The sequence below is a fragment of the Corvus kubaryi genome, unplaced genomic scaffold, assembly GCF_017639235.1.
Source record: "Corvus kubaryi isolate FWS band 111438036 unplaced genomic scaffold, C.kubaryi_AGA036_p1.0 37308, whole genome shotgun sequence".
Classification (NCBI taxonomy): domain Eukaryota; kingdom Metazoa; phylum Chordata; class Aves; order Passeriformes; family Corvidae; genus Corvus; species Corvus kubaryi.
The window spans coordinates 15,543,687-15,562,465 of NW_024581096.1; the positions used below are offsets into that span (position 1 = coordinate 15,543,687).

The 18,779-nt window shown below is 40.7% G+C and overlaps 2 protein-coding genes across 2 annotated transcripts in view; both read left to right on the top strand.

The window, feature by feature from the left end:
• Positions 1–61: 61 nt before the first annotated feature.
• Positions 62–17,665, top strand: LOC121664957 (translation initiation factor IF-2-like). The gene is made up of 2 exons (XM_042028734.1): positions 62–639; positions 17,523–17,665. The coding sequence occupies exons 1-2, from the start codon at positions 80–82 to the stop codon at positions 17,530–17,532; spliced, it is 570 nt and encodes a 189-aa protein (XP_041884668.1). The 5' UTR covers positions 62–79; the 3' UTR covers positions 17,533–17,665.
• UBAP2 (ubiquitin associated protein 2) overlaps positions 798–18,779 on the top strand; it is a 150,141-nt gene continuing 132,159 nt past the window's right edge. Inside the window, 1 exon segment of the mRNA XM_042028731.1 lies at positions 798–1,010. The gene's annotated coding sequence lies outside the window, so the exon portion shown is untranslated.

The following is an 18,779-nucleotide window of genomic DNA, read 5'->3' on the forward strand; positions in this document are numbered from 1 at the left end:
CCCCCCTTAGCGGCTCTTTGGTTTATACTTTTGGCCTAGGACAGTCTTGGTGTCCTTGGAAAGCAGGGCCGGAGAGGCTATGTTATGTCTACCTAGCATGAGAGAGCAGAAATTAACAGGCTACAAAAAACTTCAGAGACACACACCAAGCAGTAGAGAACTTGAAAAATATAAAGGCATCAGGTTAACTCCCGCGGCCCCGCACGGGGTCCCTCCCGGGGAGACCTCTGGGTGTCCTTTACAGGGGTCCCTCATGGGCTCCCTCACAGGATCCCACAGGGGGTCCCTGAGACGCCCGCGGGCAGGGCTCCGCTGCCCCGCCCATTCCCCCGCCCCGCGCGCCGGAGGGGCGGGGCCTCCGTCACACGAAGGCGAAGGGAAGGGGCGGGCTTTCCCTCCGCGCGCGCTGCTCACGTGGTCACCGGGAGGGGGCGGGAGGCAGAGGCGGAAGAAGGCGCCGGTGGATGGGCGCGCGCTGGCGCTGCGTGAGGGGCGCGGGGCGGGGCTGCGCGCGAGCGCGTCGCGTCACGTGGGAGGGGGAACGACCCCGAGCGCGCGTGGAGGAGGAGGAGGAGGAAGGGAGAGGTCACGTGACGGTCGCGGGCGCCGCCGCCGCCGCTTTGTGAGCGCACCGGGCAGGTACCGCGCGCGCGGGGGGCGCGCGAGGCCCCCCTCACCCGTCCCCGGCCAACGGTCCTCGCGCGCGGCCGCTCCCCCCCTCAGCCGGCCCCGCGGGCCTGGCCCCGCTTTGTCCGGCCGGCGGCCCTTCGGTCCGCGGGTCGGTCGGTGTCCACCCGGGCCGCCCAGCCCCGGCCCGCCCGCCGACGGGTTGGGGGGGACGCGGCTTTGCCCTACTTTTCGTGGCGGCCGCCCCGGGGAAGCTTCGCCCTGGCCTAGATCGCCGTCCCCCCGCCCCCGCTCCGTCCCCCTCCTCTCCCTCTCAGCAGGGCCGCGGGTGCGGGCAGCGCCCACCTGGCTGGGGAGAGGGAGCCCCGCTTGGAGGGGGAGAGGTGGGTTCTCTCTGCACCCCCTGACATCCGCGGGAGGGGGTCCTGCACCCCGTCCGCATTCCAGGAGGGGTTCTCATCTCATCTCGGAGGTGCTCGTCTCGTACACCGAGGGTTTCCCTCTGGCGGGTTGGTGCCTCTGGCTTGGGGGGGTGTGAGGGAAGCGGGAGCAGCCGGAGGAGGAGTGGGGGTAGCGGCAGGAGTCAGGCGAGAGGGGAGGTGGCAGCTCGAGAAGTGAACAAGTGGATGATGAAGTATTGATCTATGACTTACGCAGGGCTTTACTTCCATGTTGTCGTTGCTCATTCCCTTCGCGGGTGTTCCCTCGCTGGTGGTGGTGGGGGGGTCACAGCTACTAACAAACAGTGACATCTCGGCAGCTACAGTGGGTTACTTGAGGACATGACAATGAATGAACCGTTCCCTCTGTTAACCTTCTCCACCTTAGTCCTTCCTTGTCATCGGTTGTGCGTGGTTGCTTGGAATTGGGTGTCAGGGCAGGGCTTCGCTATTGGTCTGACTTACGTTGCCTTTAAAAACAACAAAAAACGCTCTTCTGTGTTTTCTCCTGTTGCTGAAGAAAATTGCAGCAGGGAAGTGAACTGGTAGGCATTCCTGTGCAAGAAGCTGCATTATAGAAAGGACCTGGTGCATGTTTGAGTCTGATAGCAAGGATCTGAACTCTGTGATGTTGAATAGGTTTAAAAGCTTGTGCTGGAATGTCTGCAGTGCTGTTGGGTGCCACCTGGGAGCAGGGTGGACTGGTTTGAAGCTTCTCTCTTGAAGGTGTGTTAGCACCAGGAGCGTGGATGTACAGAGCCCTCTTGGTTGTGTTCAGAAGAACAGGATGTCTTGTGGAGCAGAAACTTGGGGTTTGCTACAGAGCTGTGTGAAGGGAAGCTGTGGAAGGGGAATGGAGGGGCTGTCCTAGCCTGAGAGCAGCTGTTTTTTTCCAAGTAGAGAAATTGGAGCTGGATGTGAGCTAAGGGAAGGGAGGAGGAGCAGTGCTTGCTATTGAAACAGAGCCCTTCACAAAAAATGGCAGCAACTCAGCCTCCTGGCTTTTGCTTCTTTAATATTTACTAGGCCTTTTTAGCGATTCCCTTGGTTGTATCACATTCTCTAATGGAATCTAGGTTTGGATTCCTACCTGGCTGACTCAGTATTTATACCTGGGCCCAATCTCTCTGTGGTGGTTTGACCTAGCTTGTTTAAAGAATTTATTTTTGACCTTACGCTAGGTAACTTGAAAGCAAGCAAGGCTAAATCACTTTGCAGGATTAATGATGTTTTGTGACTCCTGAAAATGAGCTGGCTTCTGTGTTTATAACTTCAATAATCTTGGTAATCTTGGAGATTGGGAGGAGTGGGAATTGGACAAGCTCTGTTACAGTTTGTTCTAGTTGCAGTTTTATCAGTGTGTTGATTTTGAACACTGTCTGTAGTAAAAAAAGCGTGAAATTTCTGAAATTTAGACTGTTTTCAGTTGTTTTGGCCTATCCTCCATAAAGCTCCTGGTGCCATGATTTACAAAAGGGCTTGATCATTTGAGGGGACATGGAAGCTAGAGACTCATCACTAAAATCTAGGGAAGCTAGGAGGAAAACCAACAAAATATTCTTGTCTGTTACCAGAAGCTGTTATTTTAAATTTTTTTTTTGTTTGTCTCTTCCATTTTTTTGAAGCTGCTGCTCTAGAACCTAGAGGTAGATTGTGGATGCTCTATATTTCTTCTATGAACTTTTATTTTAGGTGATGATTTCATCATAAAATGCCATTATTTTGTGTGCTTTATGTTTGTTGCTGGTGTTCCTCTATAGATACTGGTCATAGCAGAGTAACATGCTGATGAACAGTGCTTGAAAGGCATATGTGTCATATACTGTTAATGCTTTATTAATAATCAGCATTGATAGTCTTACTATTAGTAGTGATGTTTCCTTGCAGTTTCAGTCACATTTAGTGCCAGTTCTTGGAATAGGTACTTCATGAAAGACTAGGAGTAAAACTTTGGATCTTTTATGAATCTTTTTATTTATATTTGTTTTTTATCTGGTTGAAGCACATGAGCAAGACTGAAGACCCGTGTTCAGTGCTTTGCAACAGCCTTGTATAACCTTGCTAAAAGAGAAGCCAAGTGACTTGTCCCCTTTGTAAAATACAGATTAGAGAAACTGTGTTGTATTTGTAGACTTCAGAATTATTGAGTGGAAGGTGCTAGAGGAAACCAAAGTGATATCCTCTGCAGTGTTGTTACTCTGCTAAAGCTTTTGGTGAATTTTAGGTTTATTTCTGATACAGTCTGTTTGCTCTTAGCCCATTGGATCCTCTGTGCTTTTCAGAGAAGACCTAGTTTGGACTTGCACTGTTTTTCATATAACTTCCCTAAACAGGTTACATTCATTAAAGTGAGAGCTGGGATGAAAGGTTGTGAAATGCTTCCTTTGCAATTACTTCAGGTTCATATTTAAAAAAAAAACATACAAAGGGTTTTATCTATTTTGCTCTAACATGAAAGTCTACACTCTTTTGATTCTGGCCACCTGCACTGGGAGTCTGTCGGAACTCCCCATCCGCCTGGGGCTCCTGCAAGGCCATTCCTTCCACAGGTGTGGTACCCTCAGCCCTTCTCTGCCCATTACTTCTCAAAGCTTCAAGGAGTAAACGGGGACTAAAGACAGGCACTTTAGAGGTGGTACAGTCTGATGCCTAAGATCTTGTGTCTTGCTCAGACTGCTTTTACTACATCATAAATACTTTGCCGAGCATATTATTTTACGTATGTTCTCTTTAGATTGTAAAACCTGTAAAATAGGTTACATGAACAACTTTGTGCAGTTCCCTTGGATGGAGTTGTTTCTATTCTCAATTCTATTGAAATTCTCTTTCTTTTTGTCCGGCTGTCTTTGTGAAACCTGCATGATATTGTGGCTTCTTTTGAAGGTAAAATTGTCAAGCTTTTTTCCCCTCTCTCCCCAGGCTTCTTAAATCAGTCTTCAAACAGATGAGCTTGGAGGAGTCCTTAACCTGGCTGAGTGTAGCATTTTGCATTAAAAACAATGAAATGTTTCCCATGTTGGGAGAGCTTTGATCTTTCTTGAAACTTAAGGTTTGCCTGAAGTAATACTCCTGTAGTGAACTTTATGGTTTTGTTTTTCTGCTATATCATACAGGAAATACAGTTTATTCCTGTAGAAGATGCAGGTTCAGTGGAACTGGTATTGCAGAATCATTCAGTATGTGAATCTAAAGTTAAATGAAGAAAACACAAATACTTTGTTAATGTCCAGATTTGCATCATCAGGTTGTACTTTTTTTGACGTGTTTTAGTGGGGGGGGGGGGGGGGGGGGAAATGCTTATCTCAGTCTATTAGGTGGTCCTGTGGTTGAAGGTGTAGGATTTGAATTCACTAGTTATTACCATGTTCCTAAATATTTTTAATGATTAGCTGTAGAGAGAGGAAGTCTTTATGCAGTTTTGTTGCATGTGGCATTGGTTTAATCTAGAACTTTTCATTTGTATTTCTTACGATTAAAGTAATGTTCCTGGAAGTAGGACAATACTTTAGAGACCATACTGAGATTGCTTTTGAGTAAGGAAAACACAGTATGTGTTTCTACTCCATTTGTTTTGTTTAATGTTTTGAGGATGGTGGATGTATAGTAATATTGAATGAAGAGTATGGCTTCAGAAACCTTTTTGCTTCCTCTTCCAGTTTGTTTCTCAATGGTAACTGAATTGTGGCTATTTTGTCCCTAACACTTGGCTTCATATTATCACATTATCCACGTTGTTCTGTATTTGAAAGCTATTACTGATTTAATTTTTTCTCTCTGCTCTTACTTTCTTCTTTGATTTTCAAAATCTCATGTTGTCTTACACACAGTTTCAGCAACAGGAATGTGAAAGGAATGTTGGTGCCAAACCTTGCTCTGCTGTTGGGCTGTACATAGTATATTGTATTCAAGAAACTCTGGTCCATGCTTTTGATAGGTTGTGCCCCAAGGGATGGATGTCTGCTTTTATTTCAGCTTTCAGTCACACATTCTTGAGATCACTGACTTGTGATCCATTTTTGAGACTGACATAAGAGAGACCTAAGTTAGTGGTGTTAACTTTGGGTGACTAAGTGTGAAGAGGGGGAACAGTACCGCACTTCCTGGTCTTGTGCTTCACTTTCTTTTATTAGCTGCAGAATGAATTTCTGAATGTTTTGAACGTGGGGAAGTGCCAAGGGGTAGCTGTCTGAAATTTGTTTTAGAGAAGGAGTTGAATAGAGTTATGAGGTTGGTGAAGGTAAGTTAATGAGTATGTAGAAGTGTTGTTTTTTTCCTCAGTGTTTGAGAAAACACTATCTGATACATGTCTTCAGCGTGTTGGGTTTCTTTGCTGTTTCTTGATGTCCAGATTAGCAGCAATGCCCAGGAACTCTTCTTTGCATCTTAGGAAAAGATGCTTATTATCTTTTTTGAATAGTTCTCTGTTAATGACTGCAAGTATAAAACTCATTTCAACTTCATACCTGTACTCCAGTTTTTGTTGTTTACCATTTTATCTATTGTACTAGTGTATGTTTCTGGATTTCGTCCCAGTGACTTTTGCCCTACTTGATTTAATTGAAGATTCCCTTGATTTTCTCTATATTACTGTTGGAGCAGAAATGCTAGAGGTTAAGAGTTGTCTCTAATGAAGCTTGTGGGGTGTTTTTAATAGCAGCTTTTGTTATAGGACTTTCTTGCCTTTTTACTTCACTTAATCATGGGCTGGGCTAGGTTGACAGGGACTCCTGGAGTGTTCTAGTCTCCCCTTGCTCAAGCAGGGCCAGCTACAGCAGGTTGCCCAGGACTGCGTCTGAATGTCTTTTGAATATCTCCAATGGACACGCTGCCACCTCACTGGGCAACCTGTGCTGCGCCAGTGCTTGCTTGACCTCAGGGCACAAAAGCATTCCCTGATGCTCACAGGAAGCCTCCCATGTGTCAGCCCATTGGCTCTGGTCCTGTCACTGGGCACTGCTGAAAATAGCCTGGCTCTGTCTGTGTACCTTTCCTTCAGGTACTTACATACGTTGGTGCGGCACCACATCCCCCCCAAGCTTTTTTCTCTGGGTTCAGCTAGTTGACATAGTCATATCTGTAGTCCTTCAGGCAAATTCAACACTTATGTCTTTACTGGCCTTTGAGAAAGAGGTGGATTAAGCATTGAATTTCGTATGGATGGTGTGATATTCTCAGTAATTCATGATTCTTGATTGGTGGAGAAATGGGTAGGTTTAGAGAAAGGACTGTGAAAATGCAGTTAGATGCATATTACAAATCTGAATAACTTCTGTGCTTGCAAATGAGGAGTAATTAACTGTCCTGGTTCTAGCTGAATTGAAGACAATAATTCAGTCTGTGAGGGAAGAAACAGGTCGAACACTTGATTGTCTAATAGTGATAAAATTGCCCAAGTCCTTTGTATGTTCTGTCTAGGAATTGTGTGGATTGTAAGTGATGACTTAATGTCCAATACAGCATTTAGGAGAGGTTAGACTGAGTTCTTAATGTACTTCTGCATGTTGAACTGTCCATTTTATGAAGCTGTGAACATTAAAATTATTTTTAAAAGTACTTTTAAATGAGACTAAAGCCCAAACTTTGCGGAATTACATGAGTCCTAGTGAATTAGAAGGCAACTGGACCAGCCTAGTTTTTGTACTCTTGCAAGTCCAGACACCTTCCCCAAAAACCCCAAGACCCCCACAACTGTAGAGAAAGGTTGAAATAAAGTTAGATGGTTAAAATTACTTTCATAGCTAGGGTTATTGAGTCTGGGAAGTGCTGGAATGACTCTTGTAGAACAGTCATCCAAAATGAAGCATCACTGAGGTGTAGTTTCTGCTAGGAAACCTGCCTCAAATATTTGGATGACTTTGCTCCCTTGCTGATTCTGTGGGTTGTTAGGGAGTGCTTTTCAGAACTTTGGCCATGAGAGGGAGCAAAGCAAGAATGTATGACTTTTATATTTGTTCTCCATAAACAAATCCATTAAAATGACTGATCAAGAGAAGATATTCAAGTGTTTCATTAGTTATGAAATGACTCACCCACTATAAAAGATGATAAAACATAGTGCAAGAAATTGCAGAACCATCCCTTTTCAGTTAATTTTAGTCCTTAAGTAAAAATTGAACACAAAAACATATTGAGTGAGGCATCTTGCCTTTCAGGCAAAAACAAGCTGATTTTGAACATTTGAGTCAGGCTGTGGTAACTAAAGGCCTTTCCACCCAGCAAAAAAGCAAGTAGCTGTTTGGAGCTGGAACTAAATGTAGGGGAAAACAAGTGAAAGAGTTGAGCAATTGGAGTCAGCATCATTTTCCTTCTTGAGACTTTGTTTAGGAGTGGTGAGAGGCCAGGAACTGGTTTTATGGTTGTAGGTCCCCTTTTTTGACAGACCCTGATTGAAAAGCTGACATACAGTTCTTCCTCCTTTTCCAGTTGCTGCCCAGTACTGGAGAAAAGTTAGGATCAGCAGTTAACATGGACTTTCAGTGATACTTTCTGTGACTCAACAGACAGGTTCTAATGCAGTGTGTAGAGGGAGAAGGACAGAATGAGTTGCTTGTGGAGGAGCAGGAGGAGGATGTGGCTTGGGGGTAGTTATAAGACAGGTTTGGAGTGAGGGGAAAAAAGGGGAAGAGTTTGGTATTCTTGATCTTGATATGATGGTTTGCTACTTTGATTTGTTTGTTCAGATTATTCAGAGTCAGGTTCATATTCAGAATCAGTAATGCTGGGGAACCTTAGGTGTGTCTTAACAAACAACCAAAATTCCTGCTTTGATGAACTGCACTGAAGGTGAGTAATGAAATAATGCTGGGAATGACCAGCCCTGGTGGAATATTTGGGGAAGAGAAAGGGGTCTCTTGTTCTCAACATCCCTTTTGGCTGTTAAATCTGCCTGGTGGATTATTTGACACTATGTTTCAGGCCTTTGAAATGGTGTTTCTCTGTTAGTGTGTAGTGGCTGGGTCTCTGGTAATATCAAATGCAAAGTTGTGAGATTGTTTTTTGCATCTTACTTTTGGTATTCCTACAGATGTGTTTTTGTTTTGCATTTATGGCTATGTGTAGTGCAGCATCGACAACTTGCTGTATTCCCCAGAAGTTTATATCTGAACAGATACACTGATAAGACTGTGAAAGATTTTTTTAAGGTAATTTTTTTTTTCTTTTTTAAAAGAGAAATGTTGAAGGGGATAAACTATCTCTTCTGGCACTCAGTAATTCTGAGGAAAGTTAATTCTCTTGGTAGATTCACTTAGTCGTTCTGTTGAATGAAATAAGAACATTACCACCTCTTACATTTCCTGAAAAGTCTGAACTTCACACTTCTCAAGTTCTCTGCCAGGTGAAGTGACCTCCTGTAAGCATAGGTCAAACACTGTGCTAAACTATGCTAAAATATATATGTGAACTTCATTGATTGTGTCACAGTTAAAACCTAAAAGCGTCATTCTGGAAACATGGCAAAGCCTGAAAATAGAGCTTCACACTAGGCTAGTTTATCTAAATGCATGTTTGGGTATTATAACTATTGTATTTTATACTGGTATGGTATTTATGGCTAGAGAGGTGTTGGGCTCTGCTTTCCTGATATCTTAAAGACCAGCTGGGAGGAAGTGGTATGTTTAGTTCTTCCAGGACTCGGTGTGCATTGACCTCCCAAGCATTAAGCTTCAGGGATGTATCAAAGCTTGTTGAAATACTGACCTATAATATGTATTCATCATCTGTCTTTTTCAGAAGTTATGTATATATATTTAAAATTACCCAAATTTCTATTTTAAAAAAAAAAAAGTGGAAATAACACCTCAATTTAACTTACCAAAAAAAAAAAAAAAAAAAAAGGATCTCTATTAAGCTTTTTGAATTTAAAAGAAAAAAAAGTTCTCCAAAAGCTCATCTTGAAGAAGATGACGGGAATGTTTTCCAGTGTATTAAATTCAAAACATCAGAGCTCCAAGAGTCTTGAGGTTTACCAAAACATAACATATGTTTCTGGAACTTACACTTTCAAGTCTTTTTCAGCAATTGGATATCTCACTAAAGGTCTAGAAGAGTGCAGCTAAAGTAATACTTGTTTGTAGTGTGAGAATTTTAGTTTGACATCAGTGTACTTCTAACTGTTCAACAACTTGCATTTCAGTTATTGTAAAATGTTTGCTGACAAGCAAGTTTCAGATAAATATTTATTTAATTTGAGTTGCCTCTGAAGTAAAATTACAGCCTTTAGTGTGTTCACATTAGTTTGTAAGGTGGATTTTTTTATTTTTTTGATTCACCAGGTTTGTTTCATCCTAGTTTTTCTTCTCACTTAGTGTTGTTGCATTCCTTGGGCTCTGTTTTATTCCTCATTTGAATTTGGTAGGAACTGATAAATCAGTCAAACAAAGGTTTGTGTTCTCAAATGTACTTGCAGATTAGAATATACATTAAAGTAGAACATTTAATGTATATTCTCAGATATGGAAGGCCTTACCCTTGGTGCTGTGTGTACTAGGAATTTTCTGGGTTTTGTTTGTTCTGTATATGACATTTGAAATTTTAGAATGGTTTTAAGGAAAGTTATGTCTCTGGCTCTTAGAATCAGATAATTCATTTAAACATGCTTTTTCCTTCCCTTTCTTCTTTTTCTGGCAAAATAAAATCTAAAAATGTTTTTCTTGGAGGTATTTGCAACTCTTCAAATGGACTTTCATGAATAAGTGGAAGTAAAAATTCTGCTCTTTTAAGTTGCTGTTTTCAGCAGTTGTATGTGTACTCTGCAATGTTTAAATGTAGTGTATTGAGAGTTGTTTTTTCCCATTCTATCAGTCCCTTGCGTTTGATCCTGCAAAGAAATCCCTATGATGTAGCTGCGAGCTCACAGTACCTTCCAACAAATCTTAAAAACTCAGACTTCATGGCAGTGTTCTTTTGAATATCAAAACTAAGGTCATGCTAACACCTGCTTCCTTAGAGTTTTAGAGCATAGCAGTAGGGTTGGGAAGTACGGTTTTTCTAATATTAGACATCAAAAACTGGAGGAACCAAAAGGACAGTACCTACTTAGATGAGGCTTGTATACTTTCAAAGAAACTACCCTAAATCCCTGCAGAACAGCAAGTTTCAGTGTTTTGAAGGTGAAACAATGAGCAGCTTTTTAGCCATTTACTTTCTGCTGATTGCAGTTTGGGGTGAATGCTCTCTTGTACTTTTTCCTCTGATCAGAGGAGGTATGTCGCATTCTTCCTTTTAAATTTTTATTTTCACTTTATTCTACTGATTCAAGTTCTTACTAGTTTTCAAAAAGCCATGTTTTGGACAGTGTACTCATTGAACTTGAAAAACAGTCTTGTGTTAAATTGAAAACACATTTAAGGCATCATACTGTTCTGCATTTTAAACTTGCCTACCATTGGTTTCTGAATTTATTTACAGTGTCATCTTGGCTTTTTCAGCAAGTGTGCCTAACAGCCCCCTGCTGTGCTAGAATTTTTAAACAACACTCTGTAAATGACTGAAAATGATTACTGTGTTTAAAAAGCTGTTACTTAAGTTTGTAATGCAATTTTTAGAACTTGTAATATTTTATCTTGGTTATTCCTTGTTCATCCTGTGGTTGATTTCTGTGTACATACAGCTTTCTGATTTGGTTGGAGAGAACTGATGTTTACAACATGTCTTCTGCTGAAATGGTTTTCAAGATTGTTGTTGTCAAACCATTTGTTTATTGAAGTTTTTATAGATGCAGTATGCTCTCTGTAGCTGGTACCTGAAATATTTTAATGCTGTTGCTAGAGTTGAACACTGCAGGCAGGTAGCAAAACGTGTATTCCAGGTGCAGTCTCAGAATTCATATGTGTATTGAGGGTGAGGTGTACAGTGAGTATAAATAAGCTGTTTCTGGAGCTAAGATGTGTAGAGTACAAGTCTTATTCAAGTTTTGGTTACAAGTCTAGATTACAAGTTTTATTTCAAAAGTGAGTAACTTCATCTTGCAGGAAAGTGCTTGGTCTTTCCGATTTCCGGTGGTAAAATGGACAGGTGACTGCTATCTTCTTGGAATGCTTTAGAAAACAGATTTTCTACTTAGGCATTTTAATATTGCCTTGCACAGCATATAAACCTGGCATGCTTGTGTGGAATCGGGGGTTGTGATTCGTTACTATGCTGTACTCAACTAACTCAGAATACTAAAATATTATAAAAGGGCATGTTAACTTTATGAAGATAAGGGAATACATTAATGTGAAAGGAATTTTTTAATGGCCAAATAAATAGGAAGTTTTGAAGAAAAGCTCTATATACTTTTTCAGATTTTGCAAACTTAAAAAGAAAATATTACTCTTGGCCTTTTGTGAATTTTGTTGTGAGCTAGTTTGGCTTGGAAAGAAGTGGTGGAGGAGAGAGACAGAAAACACAAACAACATTTAAGTCAGATTTGCAGAGAAAGGTGCAGATGGAGCTAGGACAGTGGCTGTGGGTCCTTGAAGCAGCATATGGTTTGTTCTTCACCCCATTTATGTTAGAGAGAAAGTAAATACTGAATTAAATGCAGTAAAACTTCAGGCAATTGAATGCTTTATGTGAGCACCTTGTCTCTTTGGTATTTTCTTCAGAAAGTTTAAGAAACTAAGAAGTGAGAGATTAATTTAATTTTGATTTAACTTACAGGATGAGAACATCCTGGATGACTGTATTCCTGATGTTAGATTGGAATTCTGCATACAGGGCTCTTTATTTGCTTGTTACTTTCTAGCATGTTTTAAGTTTGAGGTTGTAAAGATAGTTAATCCTTCATCTCTTTCGATAGTTTGGTATCATTTTGGAACAGATGAGATAGACCTGACCTCACCTGAATTCTAGAATGACAGAATGAGTGAATTTATGCATGACACCAAGTAGAGAAACTGTGATTGTGAGGAAAATAATGCTCAAAATCAAGTGGGAAAGCTTGGAGTAAAACAAGTTTTCTGACTGAAGCAAATTAACATGAGGATTTACAGAGGAAAGTTGTCAAACCTGCTTGTTTAAAGCTAGACAAAATGGTAACAGTGGTTGTGACTGTAGAAAGAGCAATCCAGAGGTGGCAAAAAAATGGAAGTGATCTTTGATGGCTTTCAGTTCTTTGTGCTGTTTCAGTTGTTTCTTGTCTCTGAGCACCTGACAGTAAGTTAGTAAAAGGATTTCACTCACTTCTCACAGCGTTTTTGAAAAGCTAAACTGAGAGAAATGGCTGATAGTTTTCATTAAAATGTTATGCACAGGGACTGTGAAGAAAAGAAATGGTTAACACTGCCTTACAAACTGTTATTTCTTTTCCTCCTTCTGAAACTTTATATTCAGAGTCACTGCAAAAAAAAAGCCTTTTTTATTTTGGTGAATACTCCTGCCTAAGATGAGTCTTGAGAAATACCATCATCTGGGGCAAATATATAGAAAGATGTTCTGGAATATTTTGCTTTATTTAAAAGAGTGTTTTTCAGTGAGACTCCTGCTTTTCTTTGGTCTTCTGAATTTATGAACAAGGCCTGATTTGTGCTGATGGTCTTCCCTTGGTGTCTAGTTCAAGGGTTGGGCTCTGTACAGGTGTGGGAATGATACTGAGCTCTTTGGTGTTGCCACTAAAACTGAAACTAAAATCACAAATCTGCTATCACATATTATAGATAAAACCTTACTGATTACAAAGTGTATTTCCTTTTATATCACTCATGGCTTGTAATTTCAGCATTGCTTTTTGTTGTGAGTGTTGTAATGTGATCTGATGAGTGGCGTAAGTGTGAATTAATCCTGCCCTCCAAAACTTTTCTGTGGTGGCACTTTCTACTTCATCCCTCATTGTCAATTCTAGTGTGAATTAAATAGGTGCCCCTTTTTTCTGATGCAGCGGAGTGTGTTTCCGCAAGTGTGAGAACGTCTCTGCTCTTGCTCAGCTATTTTTAGTCCTCTTGCTTGTATCTGTTTCTATTCAAAGAATTCCTTTGGAAGCTGTTCCAGGAGAGAGTGGTTTGGTGACACTGGAGGGGGCAGGGAAAGCACAAGCACGGAGTGTGTTCGTGATCTGGCAGTGAGACGTCCGATGTGCAGCGCTGCTTCCTGTGTGCCACCTTGTTTTCAAGCTTCCTGTTCCAAGAGAATTCCCCCTGCTGTGTATTGTCCTGGCAGGTGTTACCTGATTCTTGGTGTAATTTGGAGCACCTGGGTTTCTACTTGAATCTTCTTACTCGGTTTGTTTTTCTGTGGAAACAGCAATTCATTTTAGGGGCTGTTCAGGTATTGGCTATTGTATCAGAATAGGTAACTAAAGTATGCATTTTTACAGTTTAATAGCCAAAGCCAACAGTTCCCAGTATTTGTTTTTCCCTGCTCTTTTTTTTTTTTTTTTTTTTTTTTTTTCTGATAATGGCTTATTCTGGGTTACCTTTCCTAGTAAATAGGCTTAAAAGTTTTCATTTGTTATTTAACAGCCTTTTTTTTTTTTTTTTTTTTGTGGTTGCATGCATTACACATCTTGTGAGTACAGGTAGCTGTTGATTATAATGGTAGTGATAAGTGAGGGTGATCCAGTGAAAATTTTGTTTTGTTTTAACTGTTGTATCTTAGAGTTGGCAGTACTGACACGTTGGAAGCCTAAGTGTTGCATGTGCTGACAGCCCAAGCTTTAACTGTTCTGAAAGTGTCCTGCTGACATTGTCAGAATAGGAGCAGGGAACAGTGGTTTTGAGACAAGTCAGTCATGGTTAATACAGGAAGGTCATCAACCCAGTGCAGCTTTAGTGGTGTACTTCAGTCTTATCTGAGATGCTTTGGCCAGTTAAGTATTTTTTTGTGTTGTAGTATTGATGGCTTAAGCAGAATGTGGCCTGAGATCATATGTCCTTTCATGTATTCTTTGAAGAGAACATCTGTAACTTGTGTACTTGGTACTCTGCGGCTGTTTCCTCACCTAAACTCACCTGGCCTTTTTGCTGACCCCAGAGTTCATCTCAGGCTGGAAAGCTGTGCAAATTATTGGAGTCTGAAGAGGCTTTGCCTTGTGATTCTTTTAGTGGAGGGAGCCATTCAAAGAACTTCCAAGTTACCCAGCCCTGTTTTCCTCCATTAATTTGTCTGGGTTTCCTCCTTTCCCTGTCAGAGGGGACGCTGTGAGTTTTAATGAGCTGGCAGAGTGAACAAACCTTGTCAAGGTGGGGCTTTTGATACGGAATGGGTGGATGTTTAATTGTGTTATTCCTTTAAAAGTGAAATCTGTAGATGACTGGCAAAAGCATTGAATATTTAGTTGTGTATACAAAACCATTAAAGATTGTTATGGATGAATAAGTTGCTTTGGATTAGTTTGAATCTCTGTTTTATTGCCTGTGGGTGAATGTAAACATACACTTCTGCAGCTGGGGGAAAACTGTATTTTAGGTTGACATAAGCTGTATTAGTGTGGCTGTCCTAATGTTCATTATACCCTCCTCTTCTTTGGATAGAAGCACCTCCAAATTTTAAATATGCTTTTCACTGCAAGTTACGAGACATTAACAGGGATCGAAGAGGTTGAACATGAAGTGTTCCTCAGTAAACATGATAGAAGCCTCTTTTCCTGCAAAATAATTATATATTCAAATATATAGTTTTCTTCAAAACTTGCCTGGGAGGTTTTTTTGTTTTTAAAATGTCTACAGGGAATTATTTCTCATTTTTTGATTGTGCGCAGTGGGCTTGACCAGGATCAAGTCATGCTCTACTGGATCCTGGAAAAAAAAAATGCATTTCCACCTATGCTGTAATGGTGCATGTCTGCTAAAAAGCAAGTTCCCCATTCCTTGTGAAGTTGATCCCTGTCCCTCCTGTCAGATTCAGCAGTTGTATAGCCACATAGTTTTCCTCTGGATAAGCTTGTTGAACTGACTGATTGTTTTGTTTTAGAGGGTTTAGTTTGCTCCTGGGTGAGCTGACTGAACCGACTCCCTCTGCAGCTGCAGGTTCATTAGCCTGGTTGAAGAAAAGGAGCAATATTTTGTGGTTAAGGAGTGGGGGAGCAGGCCTGCCATTTCTGATGATTACTCACAGTTGTGTGGTGTTAGATGTGAGGCGATACTTGATTTTAGTGGAACGAACTGTTTGTGTTCTGCCCAAGCTATGGATTGAACTTTGAGTGAATGTACAGCCAGATCCCAAAGGGGAACTAAAACTCTAGTCATGTGTTTTTTTTGTCCTAAACTGTGCTCAGCCATCCTTTACTTGTGTGAGAGACTTCAAGAGGGCTGTGTTGGTTCTGGCTGCAGAGGATAATGATTTTCAACCCTGAAAAGCTTGCTAGTTTGGTTTCTTTTTCCCTGGCTGCAAGAAGCCTTTCCTTTACTAAATACTAGTTAATGTTTTTTCCATGCCTCCTAGTTAATGCAGTGAATAATTCAGTTGGAGTGTCTGTTGCAGGAGAGGACCAGGCTGTAATTTTGCCAGCTGCTGTGTTGTTGGAAGCTGTAGACACCATAGTGCCCTTCCAGTGGATGCTACTCAGGAAACTTTAGGAGAGAAAACACCACGGGCCGTGCTTTTTCTGTTTTTCTTTGTGATTGTTCCAAAACCAGGGATATGAAGAGATTTGCAATACTGATGATTCTTCACCACTTAATGTAGCAGTCATGGAATAAACAGCGAGTGTACTGTGTATTGATTTGGCTAGTATTTTCTTTTATCTCCTGAGGTTCCTTTCCTCCTGTCAAAAGAGAAAGTATTATGTTTGTGGGTTTACAAGCACCACCTCTGAGGCACTGTGTTCTCTGTATACTCCCTGACCTGAGATACTGATGGAGCTGACAGTTCAGGACAGCATGCTGTGTGGCCGCTGATGAGACTCTTATCTGGTGGCTGTTAGAGAGGTTTCATGTAAGAAAGTCTTTTCTCTGACAGAGGGCAAGTAATAAGGGTCTTCTGTCAAAGATGGCAGGAACATGTATTTTTCCCTCCAGGTCTTAGAATATTTGGACAGGCGAAAACTTTTATTGAAATACTTCTCAGCAGACAAATATACTTGAAAAGTGAACTTGCTGTTACCTCTTCCTCACAGGATCCCCATGATGGCCGGTTGTCAAAGAGAATTCCTGTTTTCTATATATTTCATTTTTATTTGGACCTGTGCAACCTTTTTTTTTGTTCTGTTTTGGTTTTTTTCTTTGTTTCATGGCAACAACTGTGGTCTAATCTCTGTTATCTAGTTCCGATAGTCCAGAGCATGGTGCTTAGGAAACAATGTGCAGTTTGTCTGTCTCTCTCTGTTCCTTGAAGTTTCAGTACAGTTAATCATAACTGTTGGTACCTAGTGCATCTTGCACACCCTTGCAAACGTGGTTCTTACCATTAGTACAGGGAGCAGAACTTGATTCCTTGTAGATATTGACGTCTGAAACATAAGGTCAAGTCCTCTGAATGTTTTAGGACATTCACTGCCTTTGATTGTCCAGAGTCACTCAGGTGTGTTCAGACAGCAGTGGAGCTGGGTAAGTTTTGCTAACCAGTTTTTCACAAGTCTGAAGACTAACTTGGTTGTGTGGAAGATAAAGCCCTAGGTGGAAGTCAGTCAGGCTTCTCTGATTTTGGTGTGATTGATTGTCTCTTTTTCTTTTTTCTTTTTAAAGTACCAGTTAAAGTTGAATTTCTTCCTTCAGAAATTTCTATATGAGTAAGGGTACTTGTTGCCTCAGAAGCTTCAATATTTTTAAAGAAATGATGAGGACAAGTCTGCAGGATGTTTATTGAGTGTAGCTGGCAGATTTTGGTTAAAACTAGAGAATCACCAATATATACTGAAATGTGAAGCACATCTCTTAGGCAGAGACACTGGGATAATAGGAAAAAAAATAGATATTGTGAGAGGATTTAAAAAAATAAAGTTAATTATAATACTTAACTATCATGGTTGAAACATGCTCTACTAGTGGAAAACATGCGCTGTTCAGTCCCTTGTCCACATCATGCCTTTGGGCTCTGAATATGTGACCAGCCTTTGCCTAACTCTAGTCTTTTGAGGATGAGCACTTTCTCTTCCAAAACTTCTTCCAAGTGCTGTCTTGTCTTTTATTTGTAAGACCTATTTGTATATTTCTTTGTCTTCCTTTGCATAGCATGTGTTCAGGAGTATTAATCCTTAAAATAAACTTTTTTTTTCTGGTTTTAAAGAAAAATTGTTGATTTTTGCAGATGGGGGTGTGTTCTTAGCTAGTTATAAATTGGCCTGGCAGGATAATCATTTCAAGTAACAACTCAGAGGGCTTTCAAAAGGTGGATAAGAATAGTCACTTGGTCATTGGCTGCAGTTTGTTAATATGACTCGAAGTTTATATATTAGTTTCTGTGTTTGTGCTCGTACTCATGCTGCTGCCAGCAATACTCTTTCCTTGGTAAAACATGGGAGCATGCAGGTAGTAAAATTTCTCTCTCTTTTGGTATTCTGCCAGTGAAGCAGGTCAATATTTTTCCTATTTACCATAGAAGACTGTAAGATGAGACGTGAATTCTCCCAGGAGCCATAAGCTCCTATAGTTCCTTGGGGTGATACAGACACTGAGTCATCAGCACGGCTCCTGAGGAACATGACTCTTGCAAACTCTTCCTGTTTCAAGCAGCAATGAAGATGGTGAAATGCTTTGGACAACAGCACTCGAGGGAAATGCATTACATTGATGCTTTGCAGATGTAATTTTTTTCCTCTGTTCTTTTTCCTCATGCTCATGTAACTCTACAGCTGTAGCAGTAAAATCTGACCTCACTGTACATGAGTAGTTATGCCCTCCTGAAGCAGTGTCCTGCAGCTTTTTCCCAACCCTGTCACTGTGAGAAATCCTTGACTGGTAGCTTTGTATTTTGAATATAAAAAAGCAGTCACACTTTTAAGGTGTTCACAGAGATCTTTGCATGGTTTCTTTATCACAGCTCGTTATCTGGGAATCAAGAAAGAACTTTCTTGAGACTGCTTCAGGAAAGGAATTGAAACTGCAAATTTTTTTGCAGCTGATGGAAGTGAATATTTAACTTCTAGAGGAATATTGAAAGTCAGTTGCTATTGCCATGCCTGGTCAGTTCCTGGAAGTTCAGGAATAGATTTCCTGTGTTTTGGGGACTTGCAACCATGTCAAGTCAATTTTTATTCTCTGTATCTCTAGCTTTTTTGACTTCGTTGAGTCTAAAAGGCTTAGAGTTCTTGATGAAGGAAGGTTTAACAACAGATCACAGAAAACATTATGATAGCTTTAAAAACCTGCTTTTTATGTTGATATGTGTTCAATTAATCTTTGATTCTTTGCCTTCATCTTTTCCTTCTAAAATTCAATGCAAAAATACAACTAAATGTGTTGGATAAGACAAGGGGTGGAGGCTTTGAAGGGGGAAATTTGGTAGTTTTAGGAAGGGTTAAATTATAATACTTCGTTAATGCTTTTGTAAGCTGGAATAATCCTTGCCATTCCATGTTACACATTACTGGAGCTGCAATTGTAGTGTAGGTCCTTGGACTAAAACTCGCTGTACAGACAGAAAACTAAAACAAACAAAAGGTTGATATTTGGAATGGTTTTCATCTTGGATTCTTCTGTTGCTTTCCATTTTAAATGGAATTTTTAAAATGAAGTCTTAACTACTGATAAAGGCATTTTTATATTTTAGTTTTGTTTGGGTTTTGCCTTTTGTTTGTTTTTAGATTGGTAAAGACAGCCTTGGTCTGTGGGTACTAGATTCACTACAGTGAAAAAA

Coding starts and splice junctions, on each gene's coding strand:
- LOC121664957 (XM_042028734.1), top strand. CDS start 80: ATGTTATGTCTACCTAGCATGAGAGAGCAGAAATTAACAGGCTACAAA.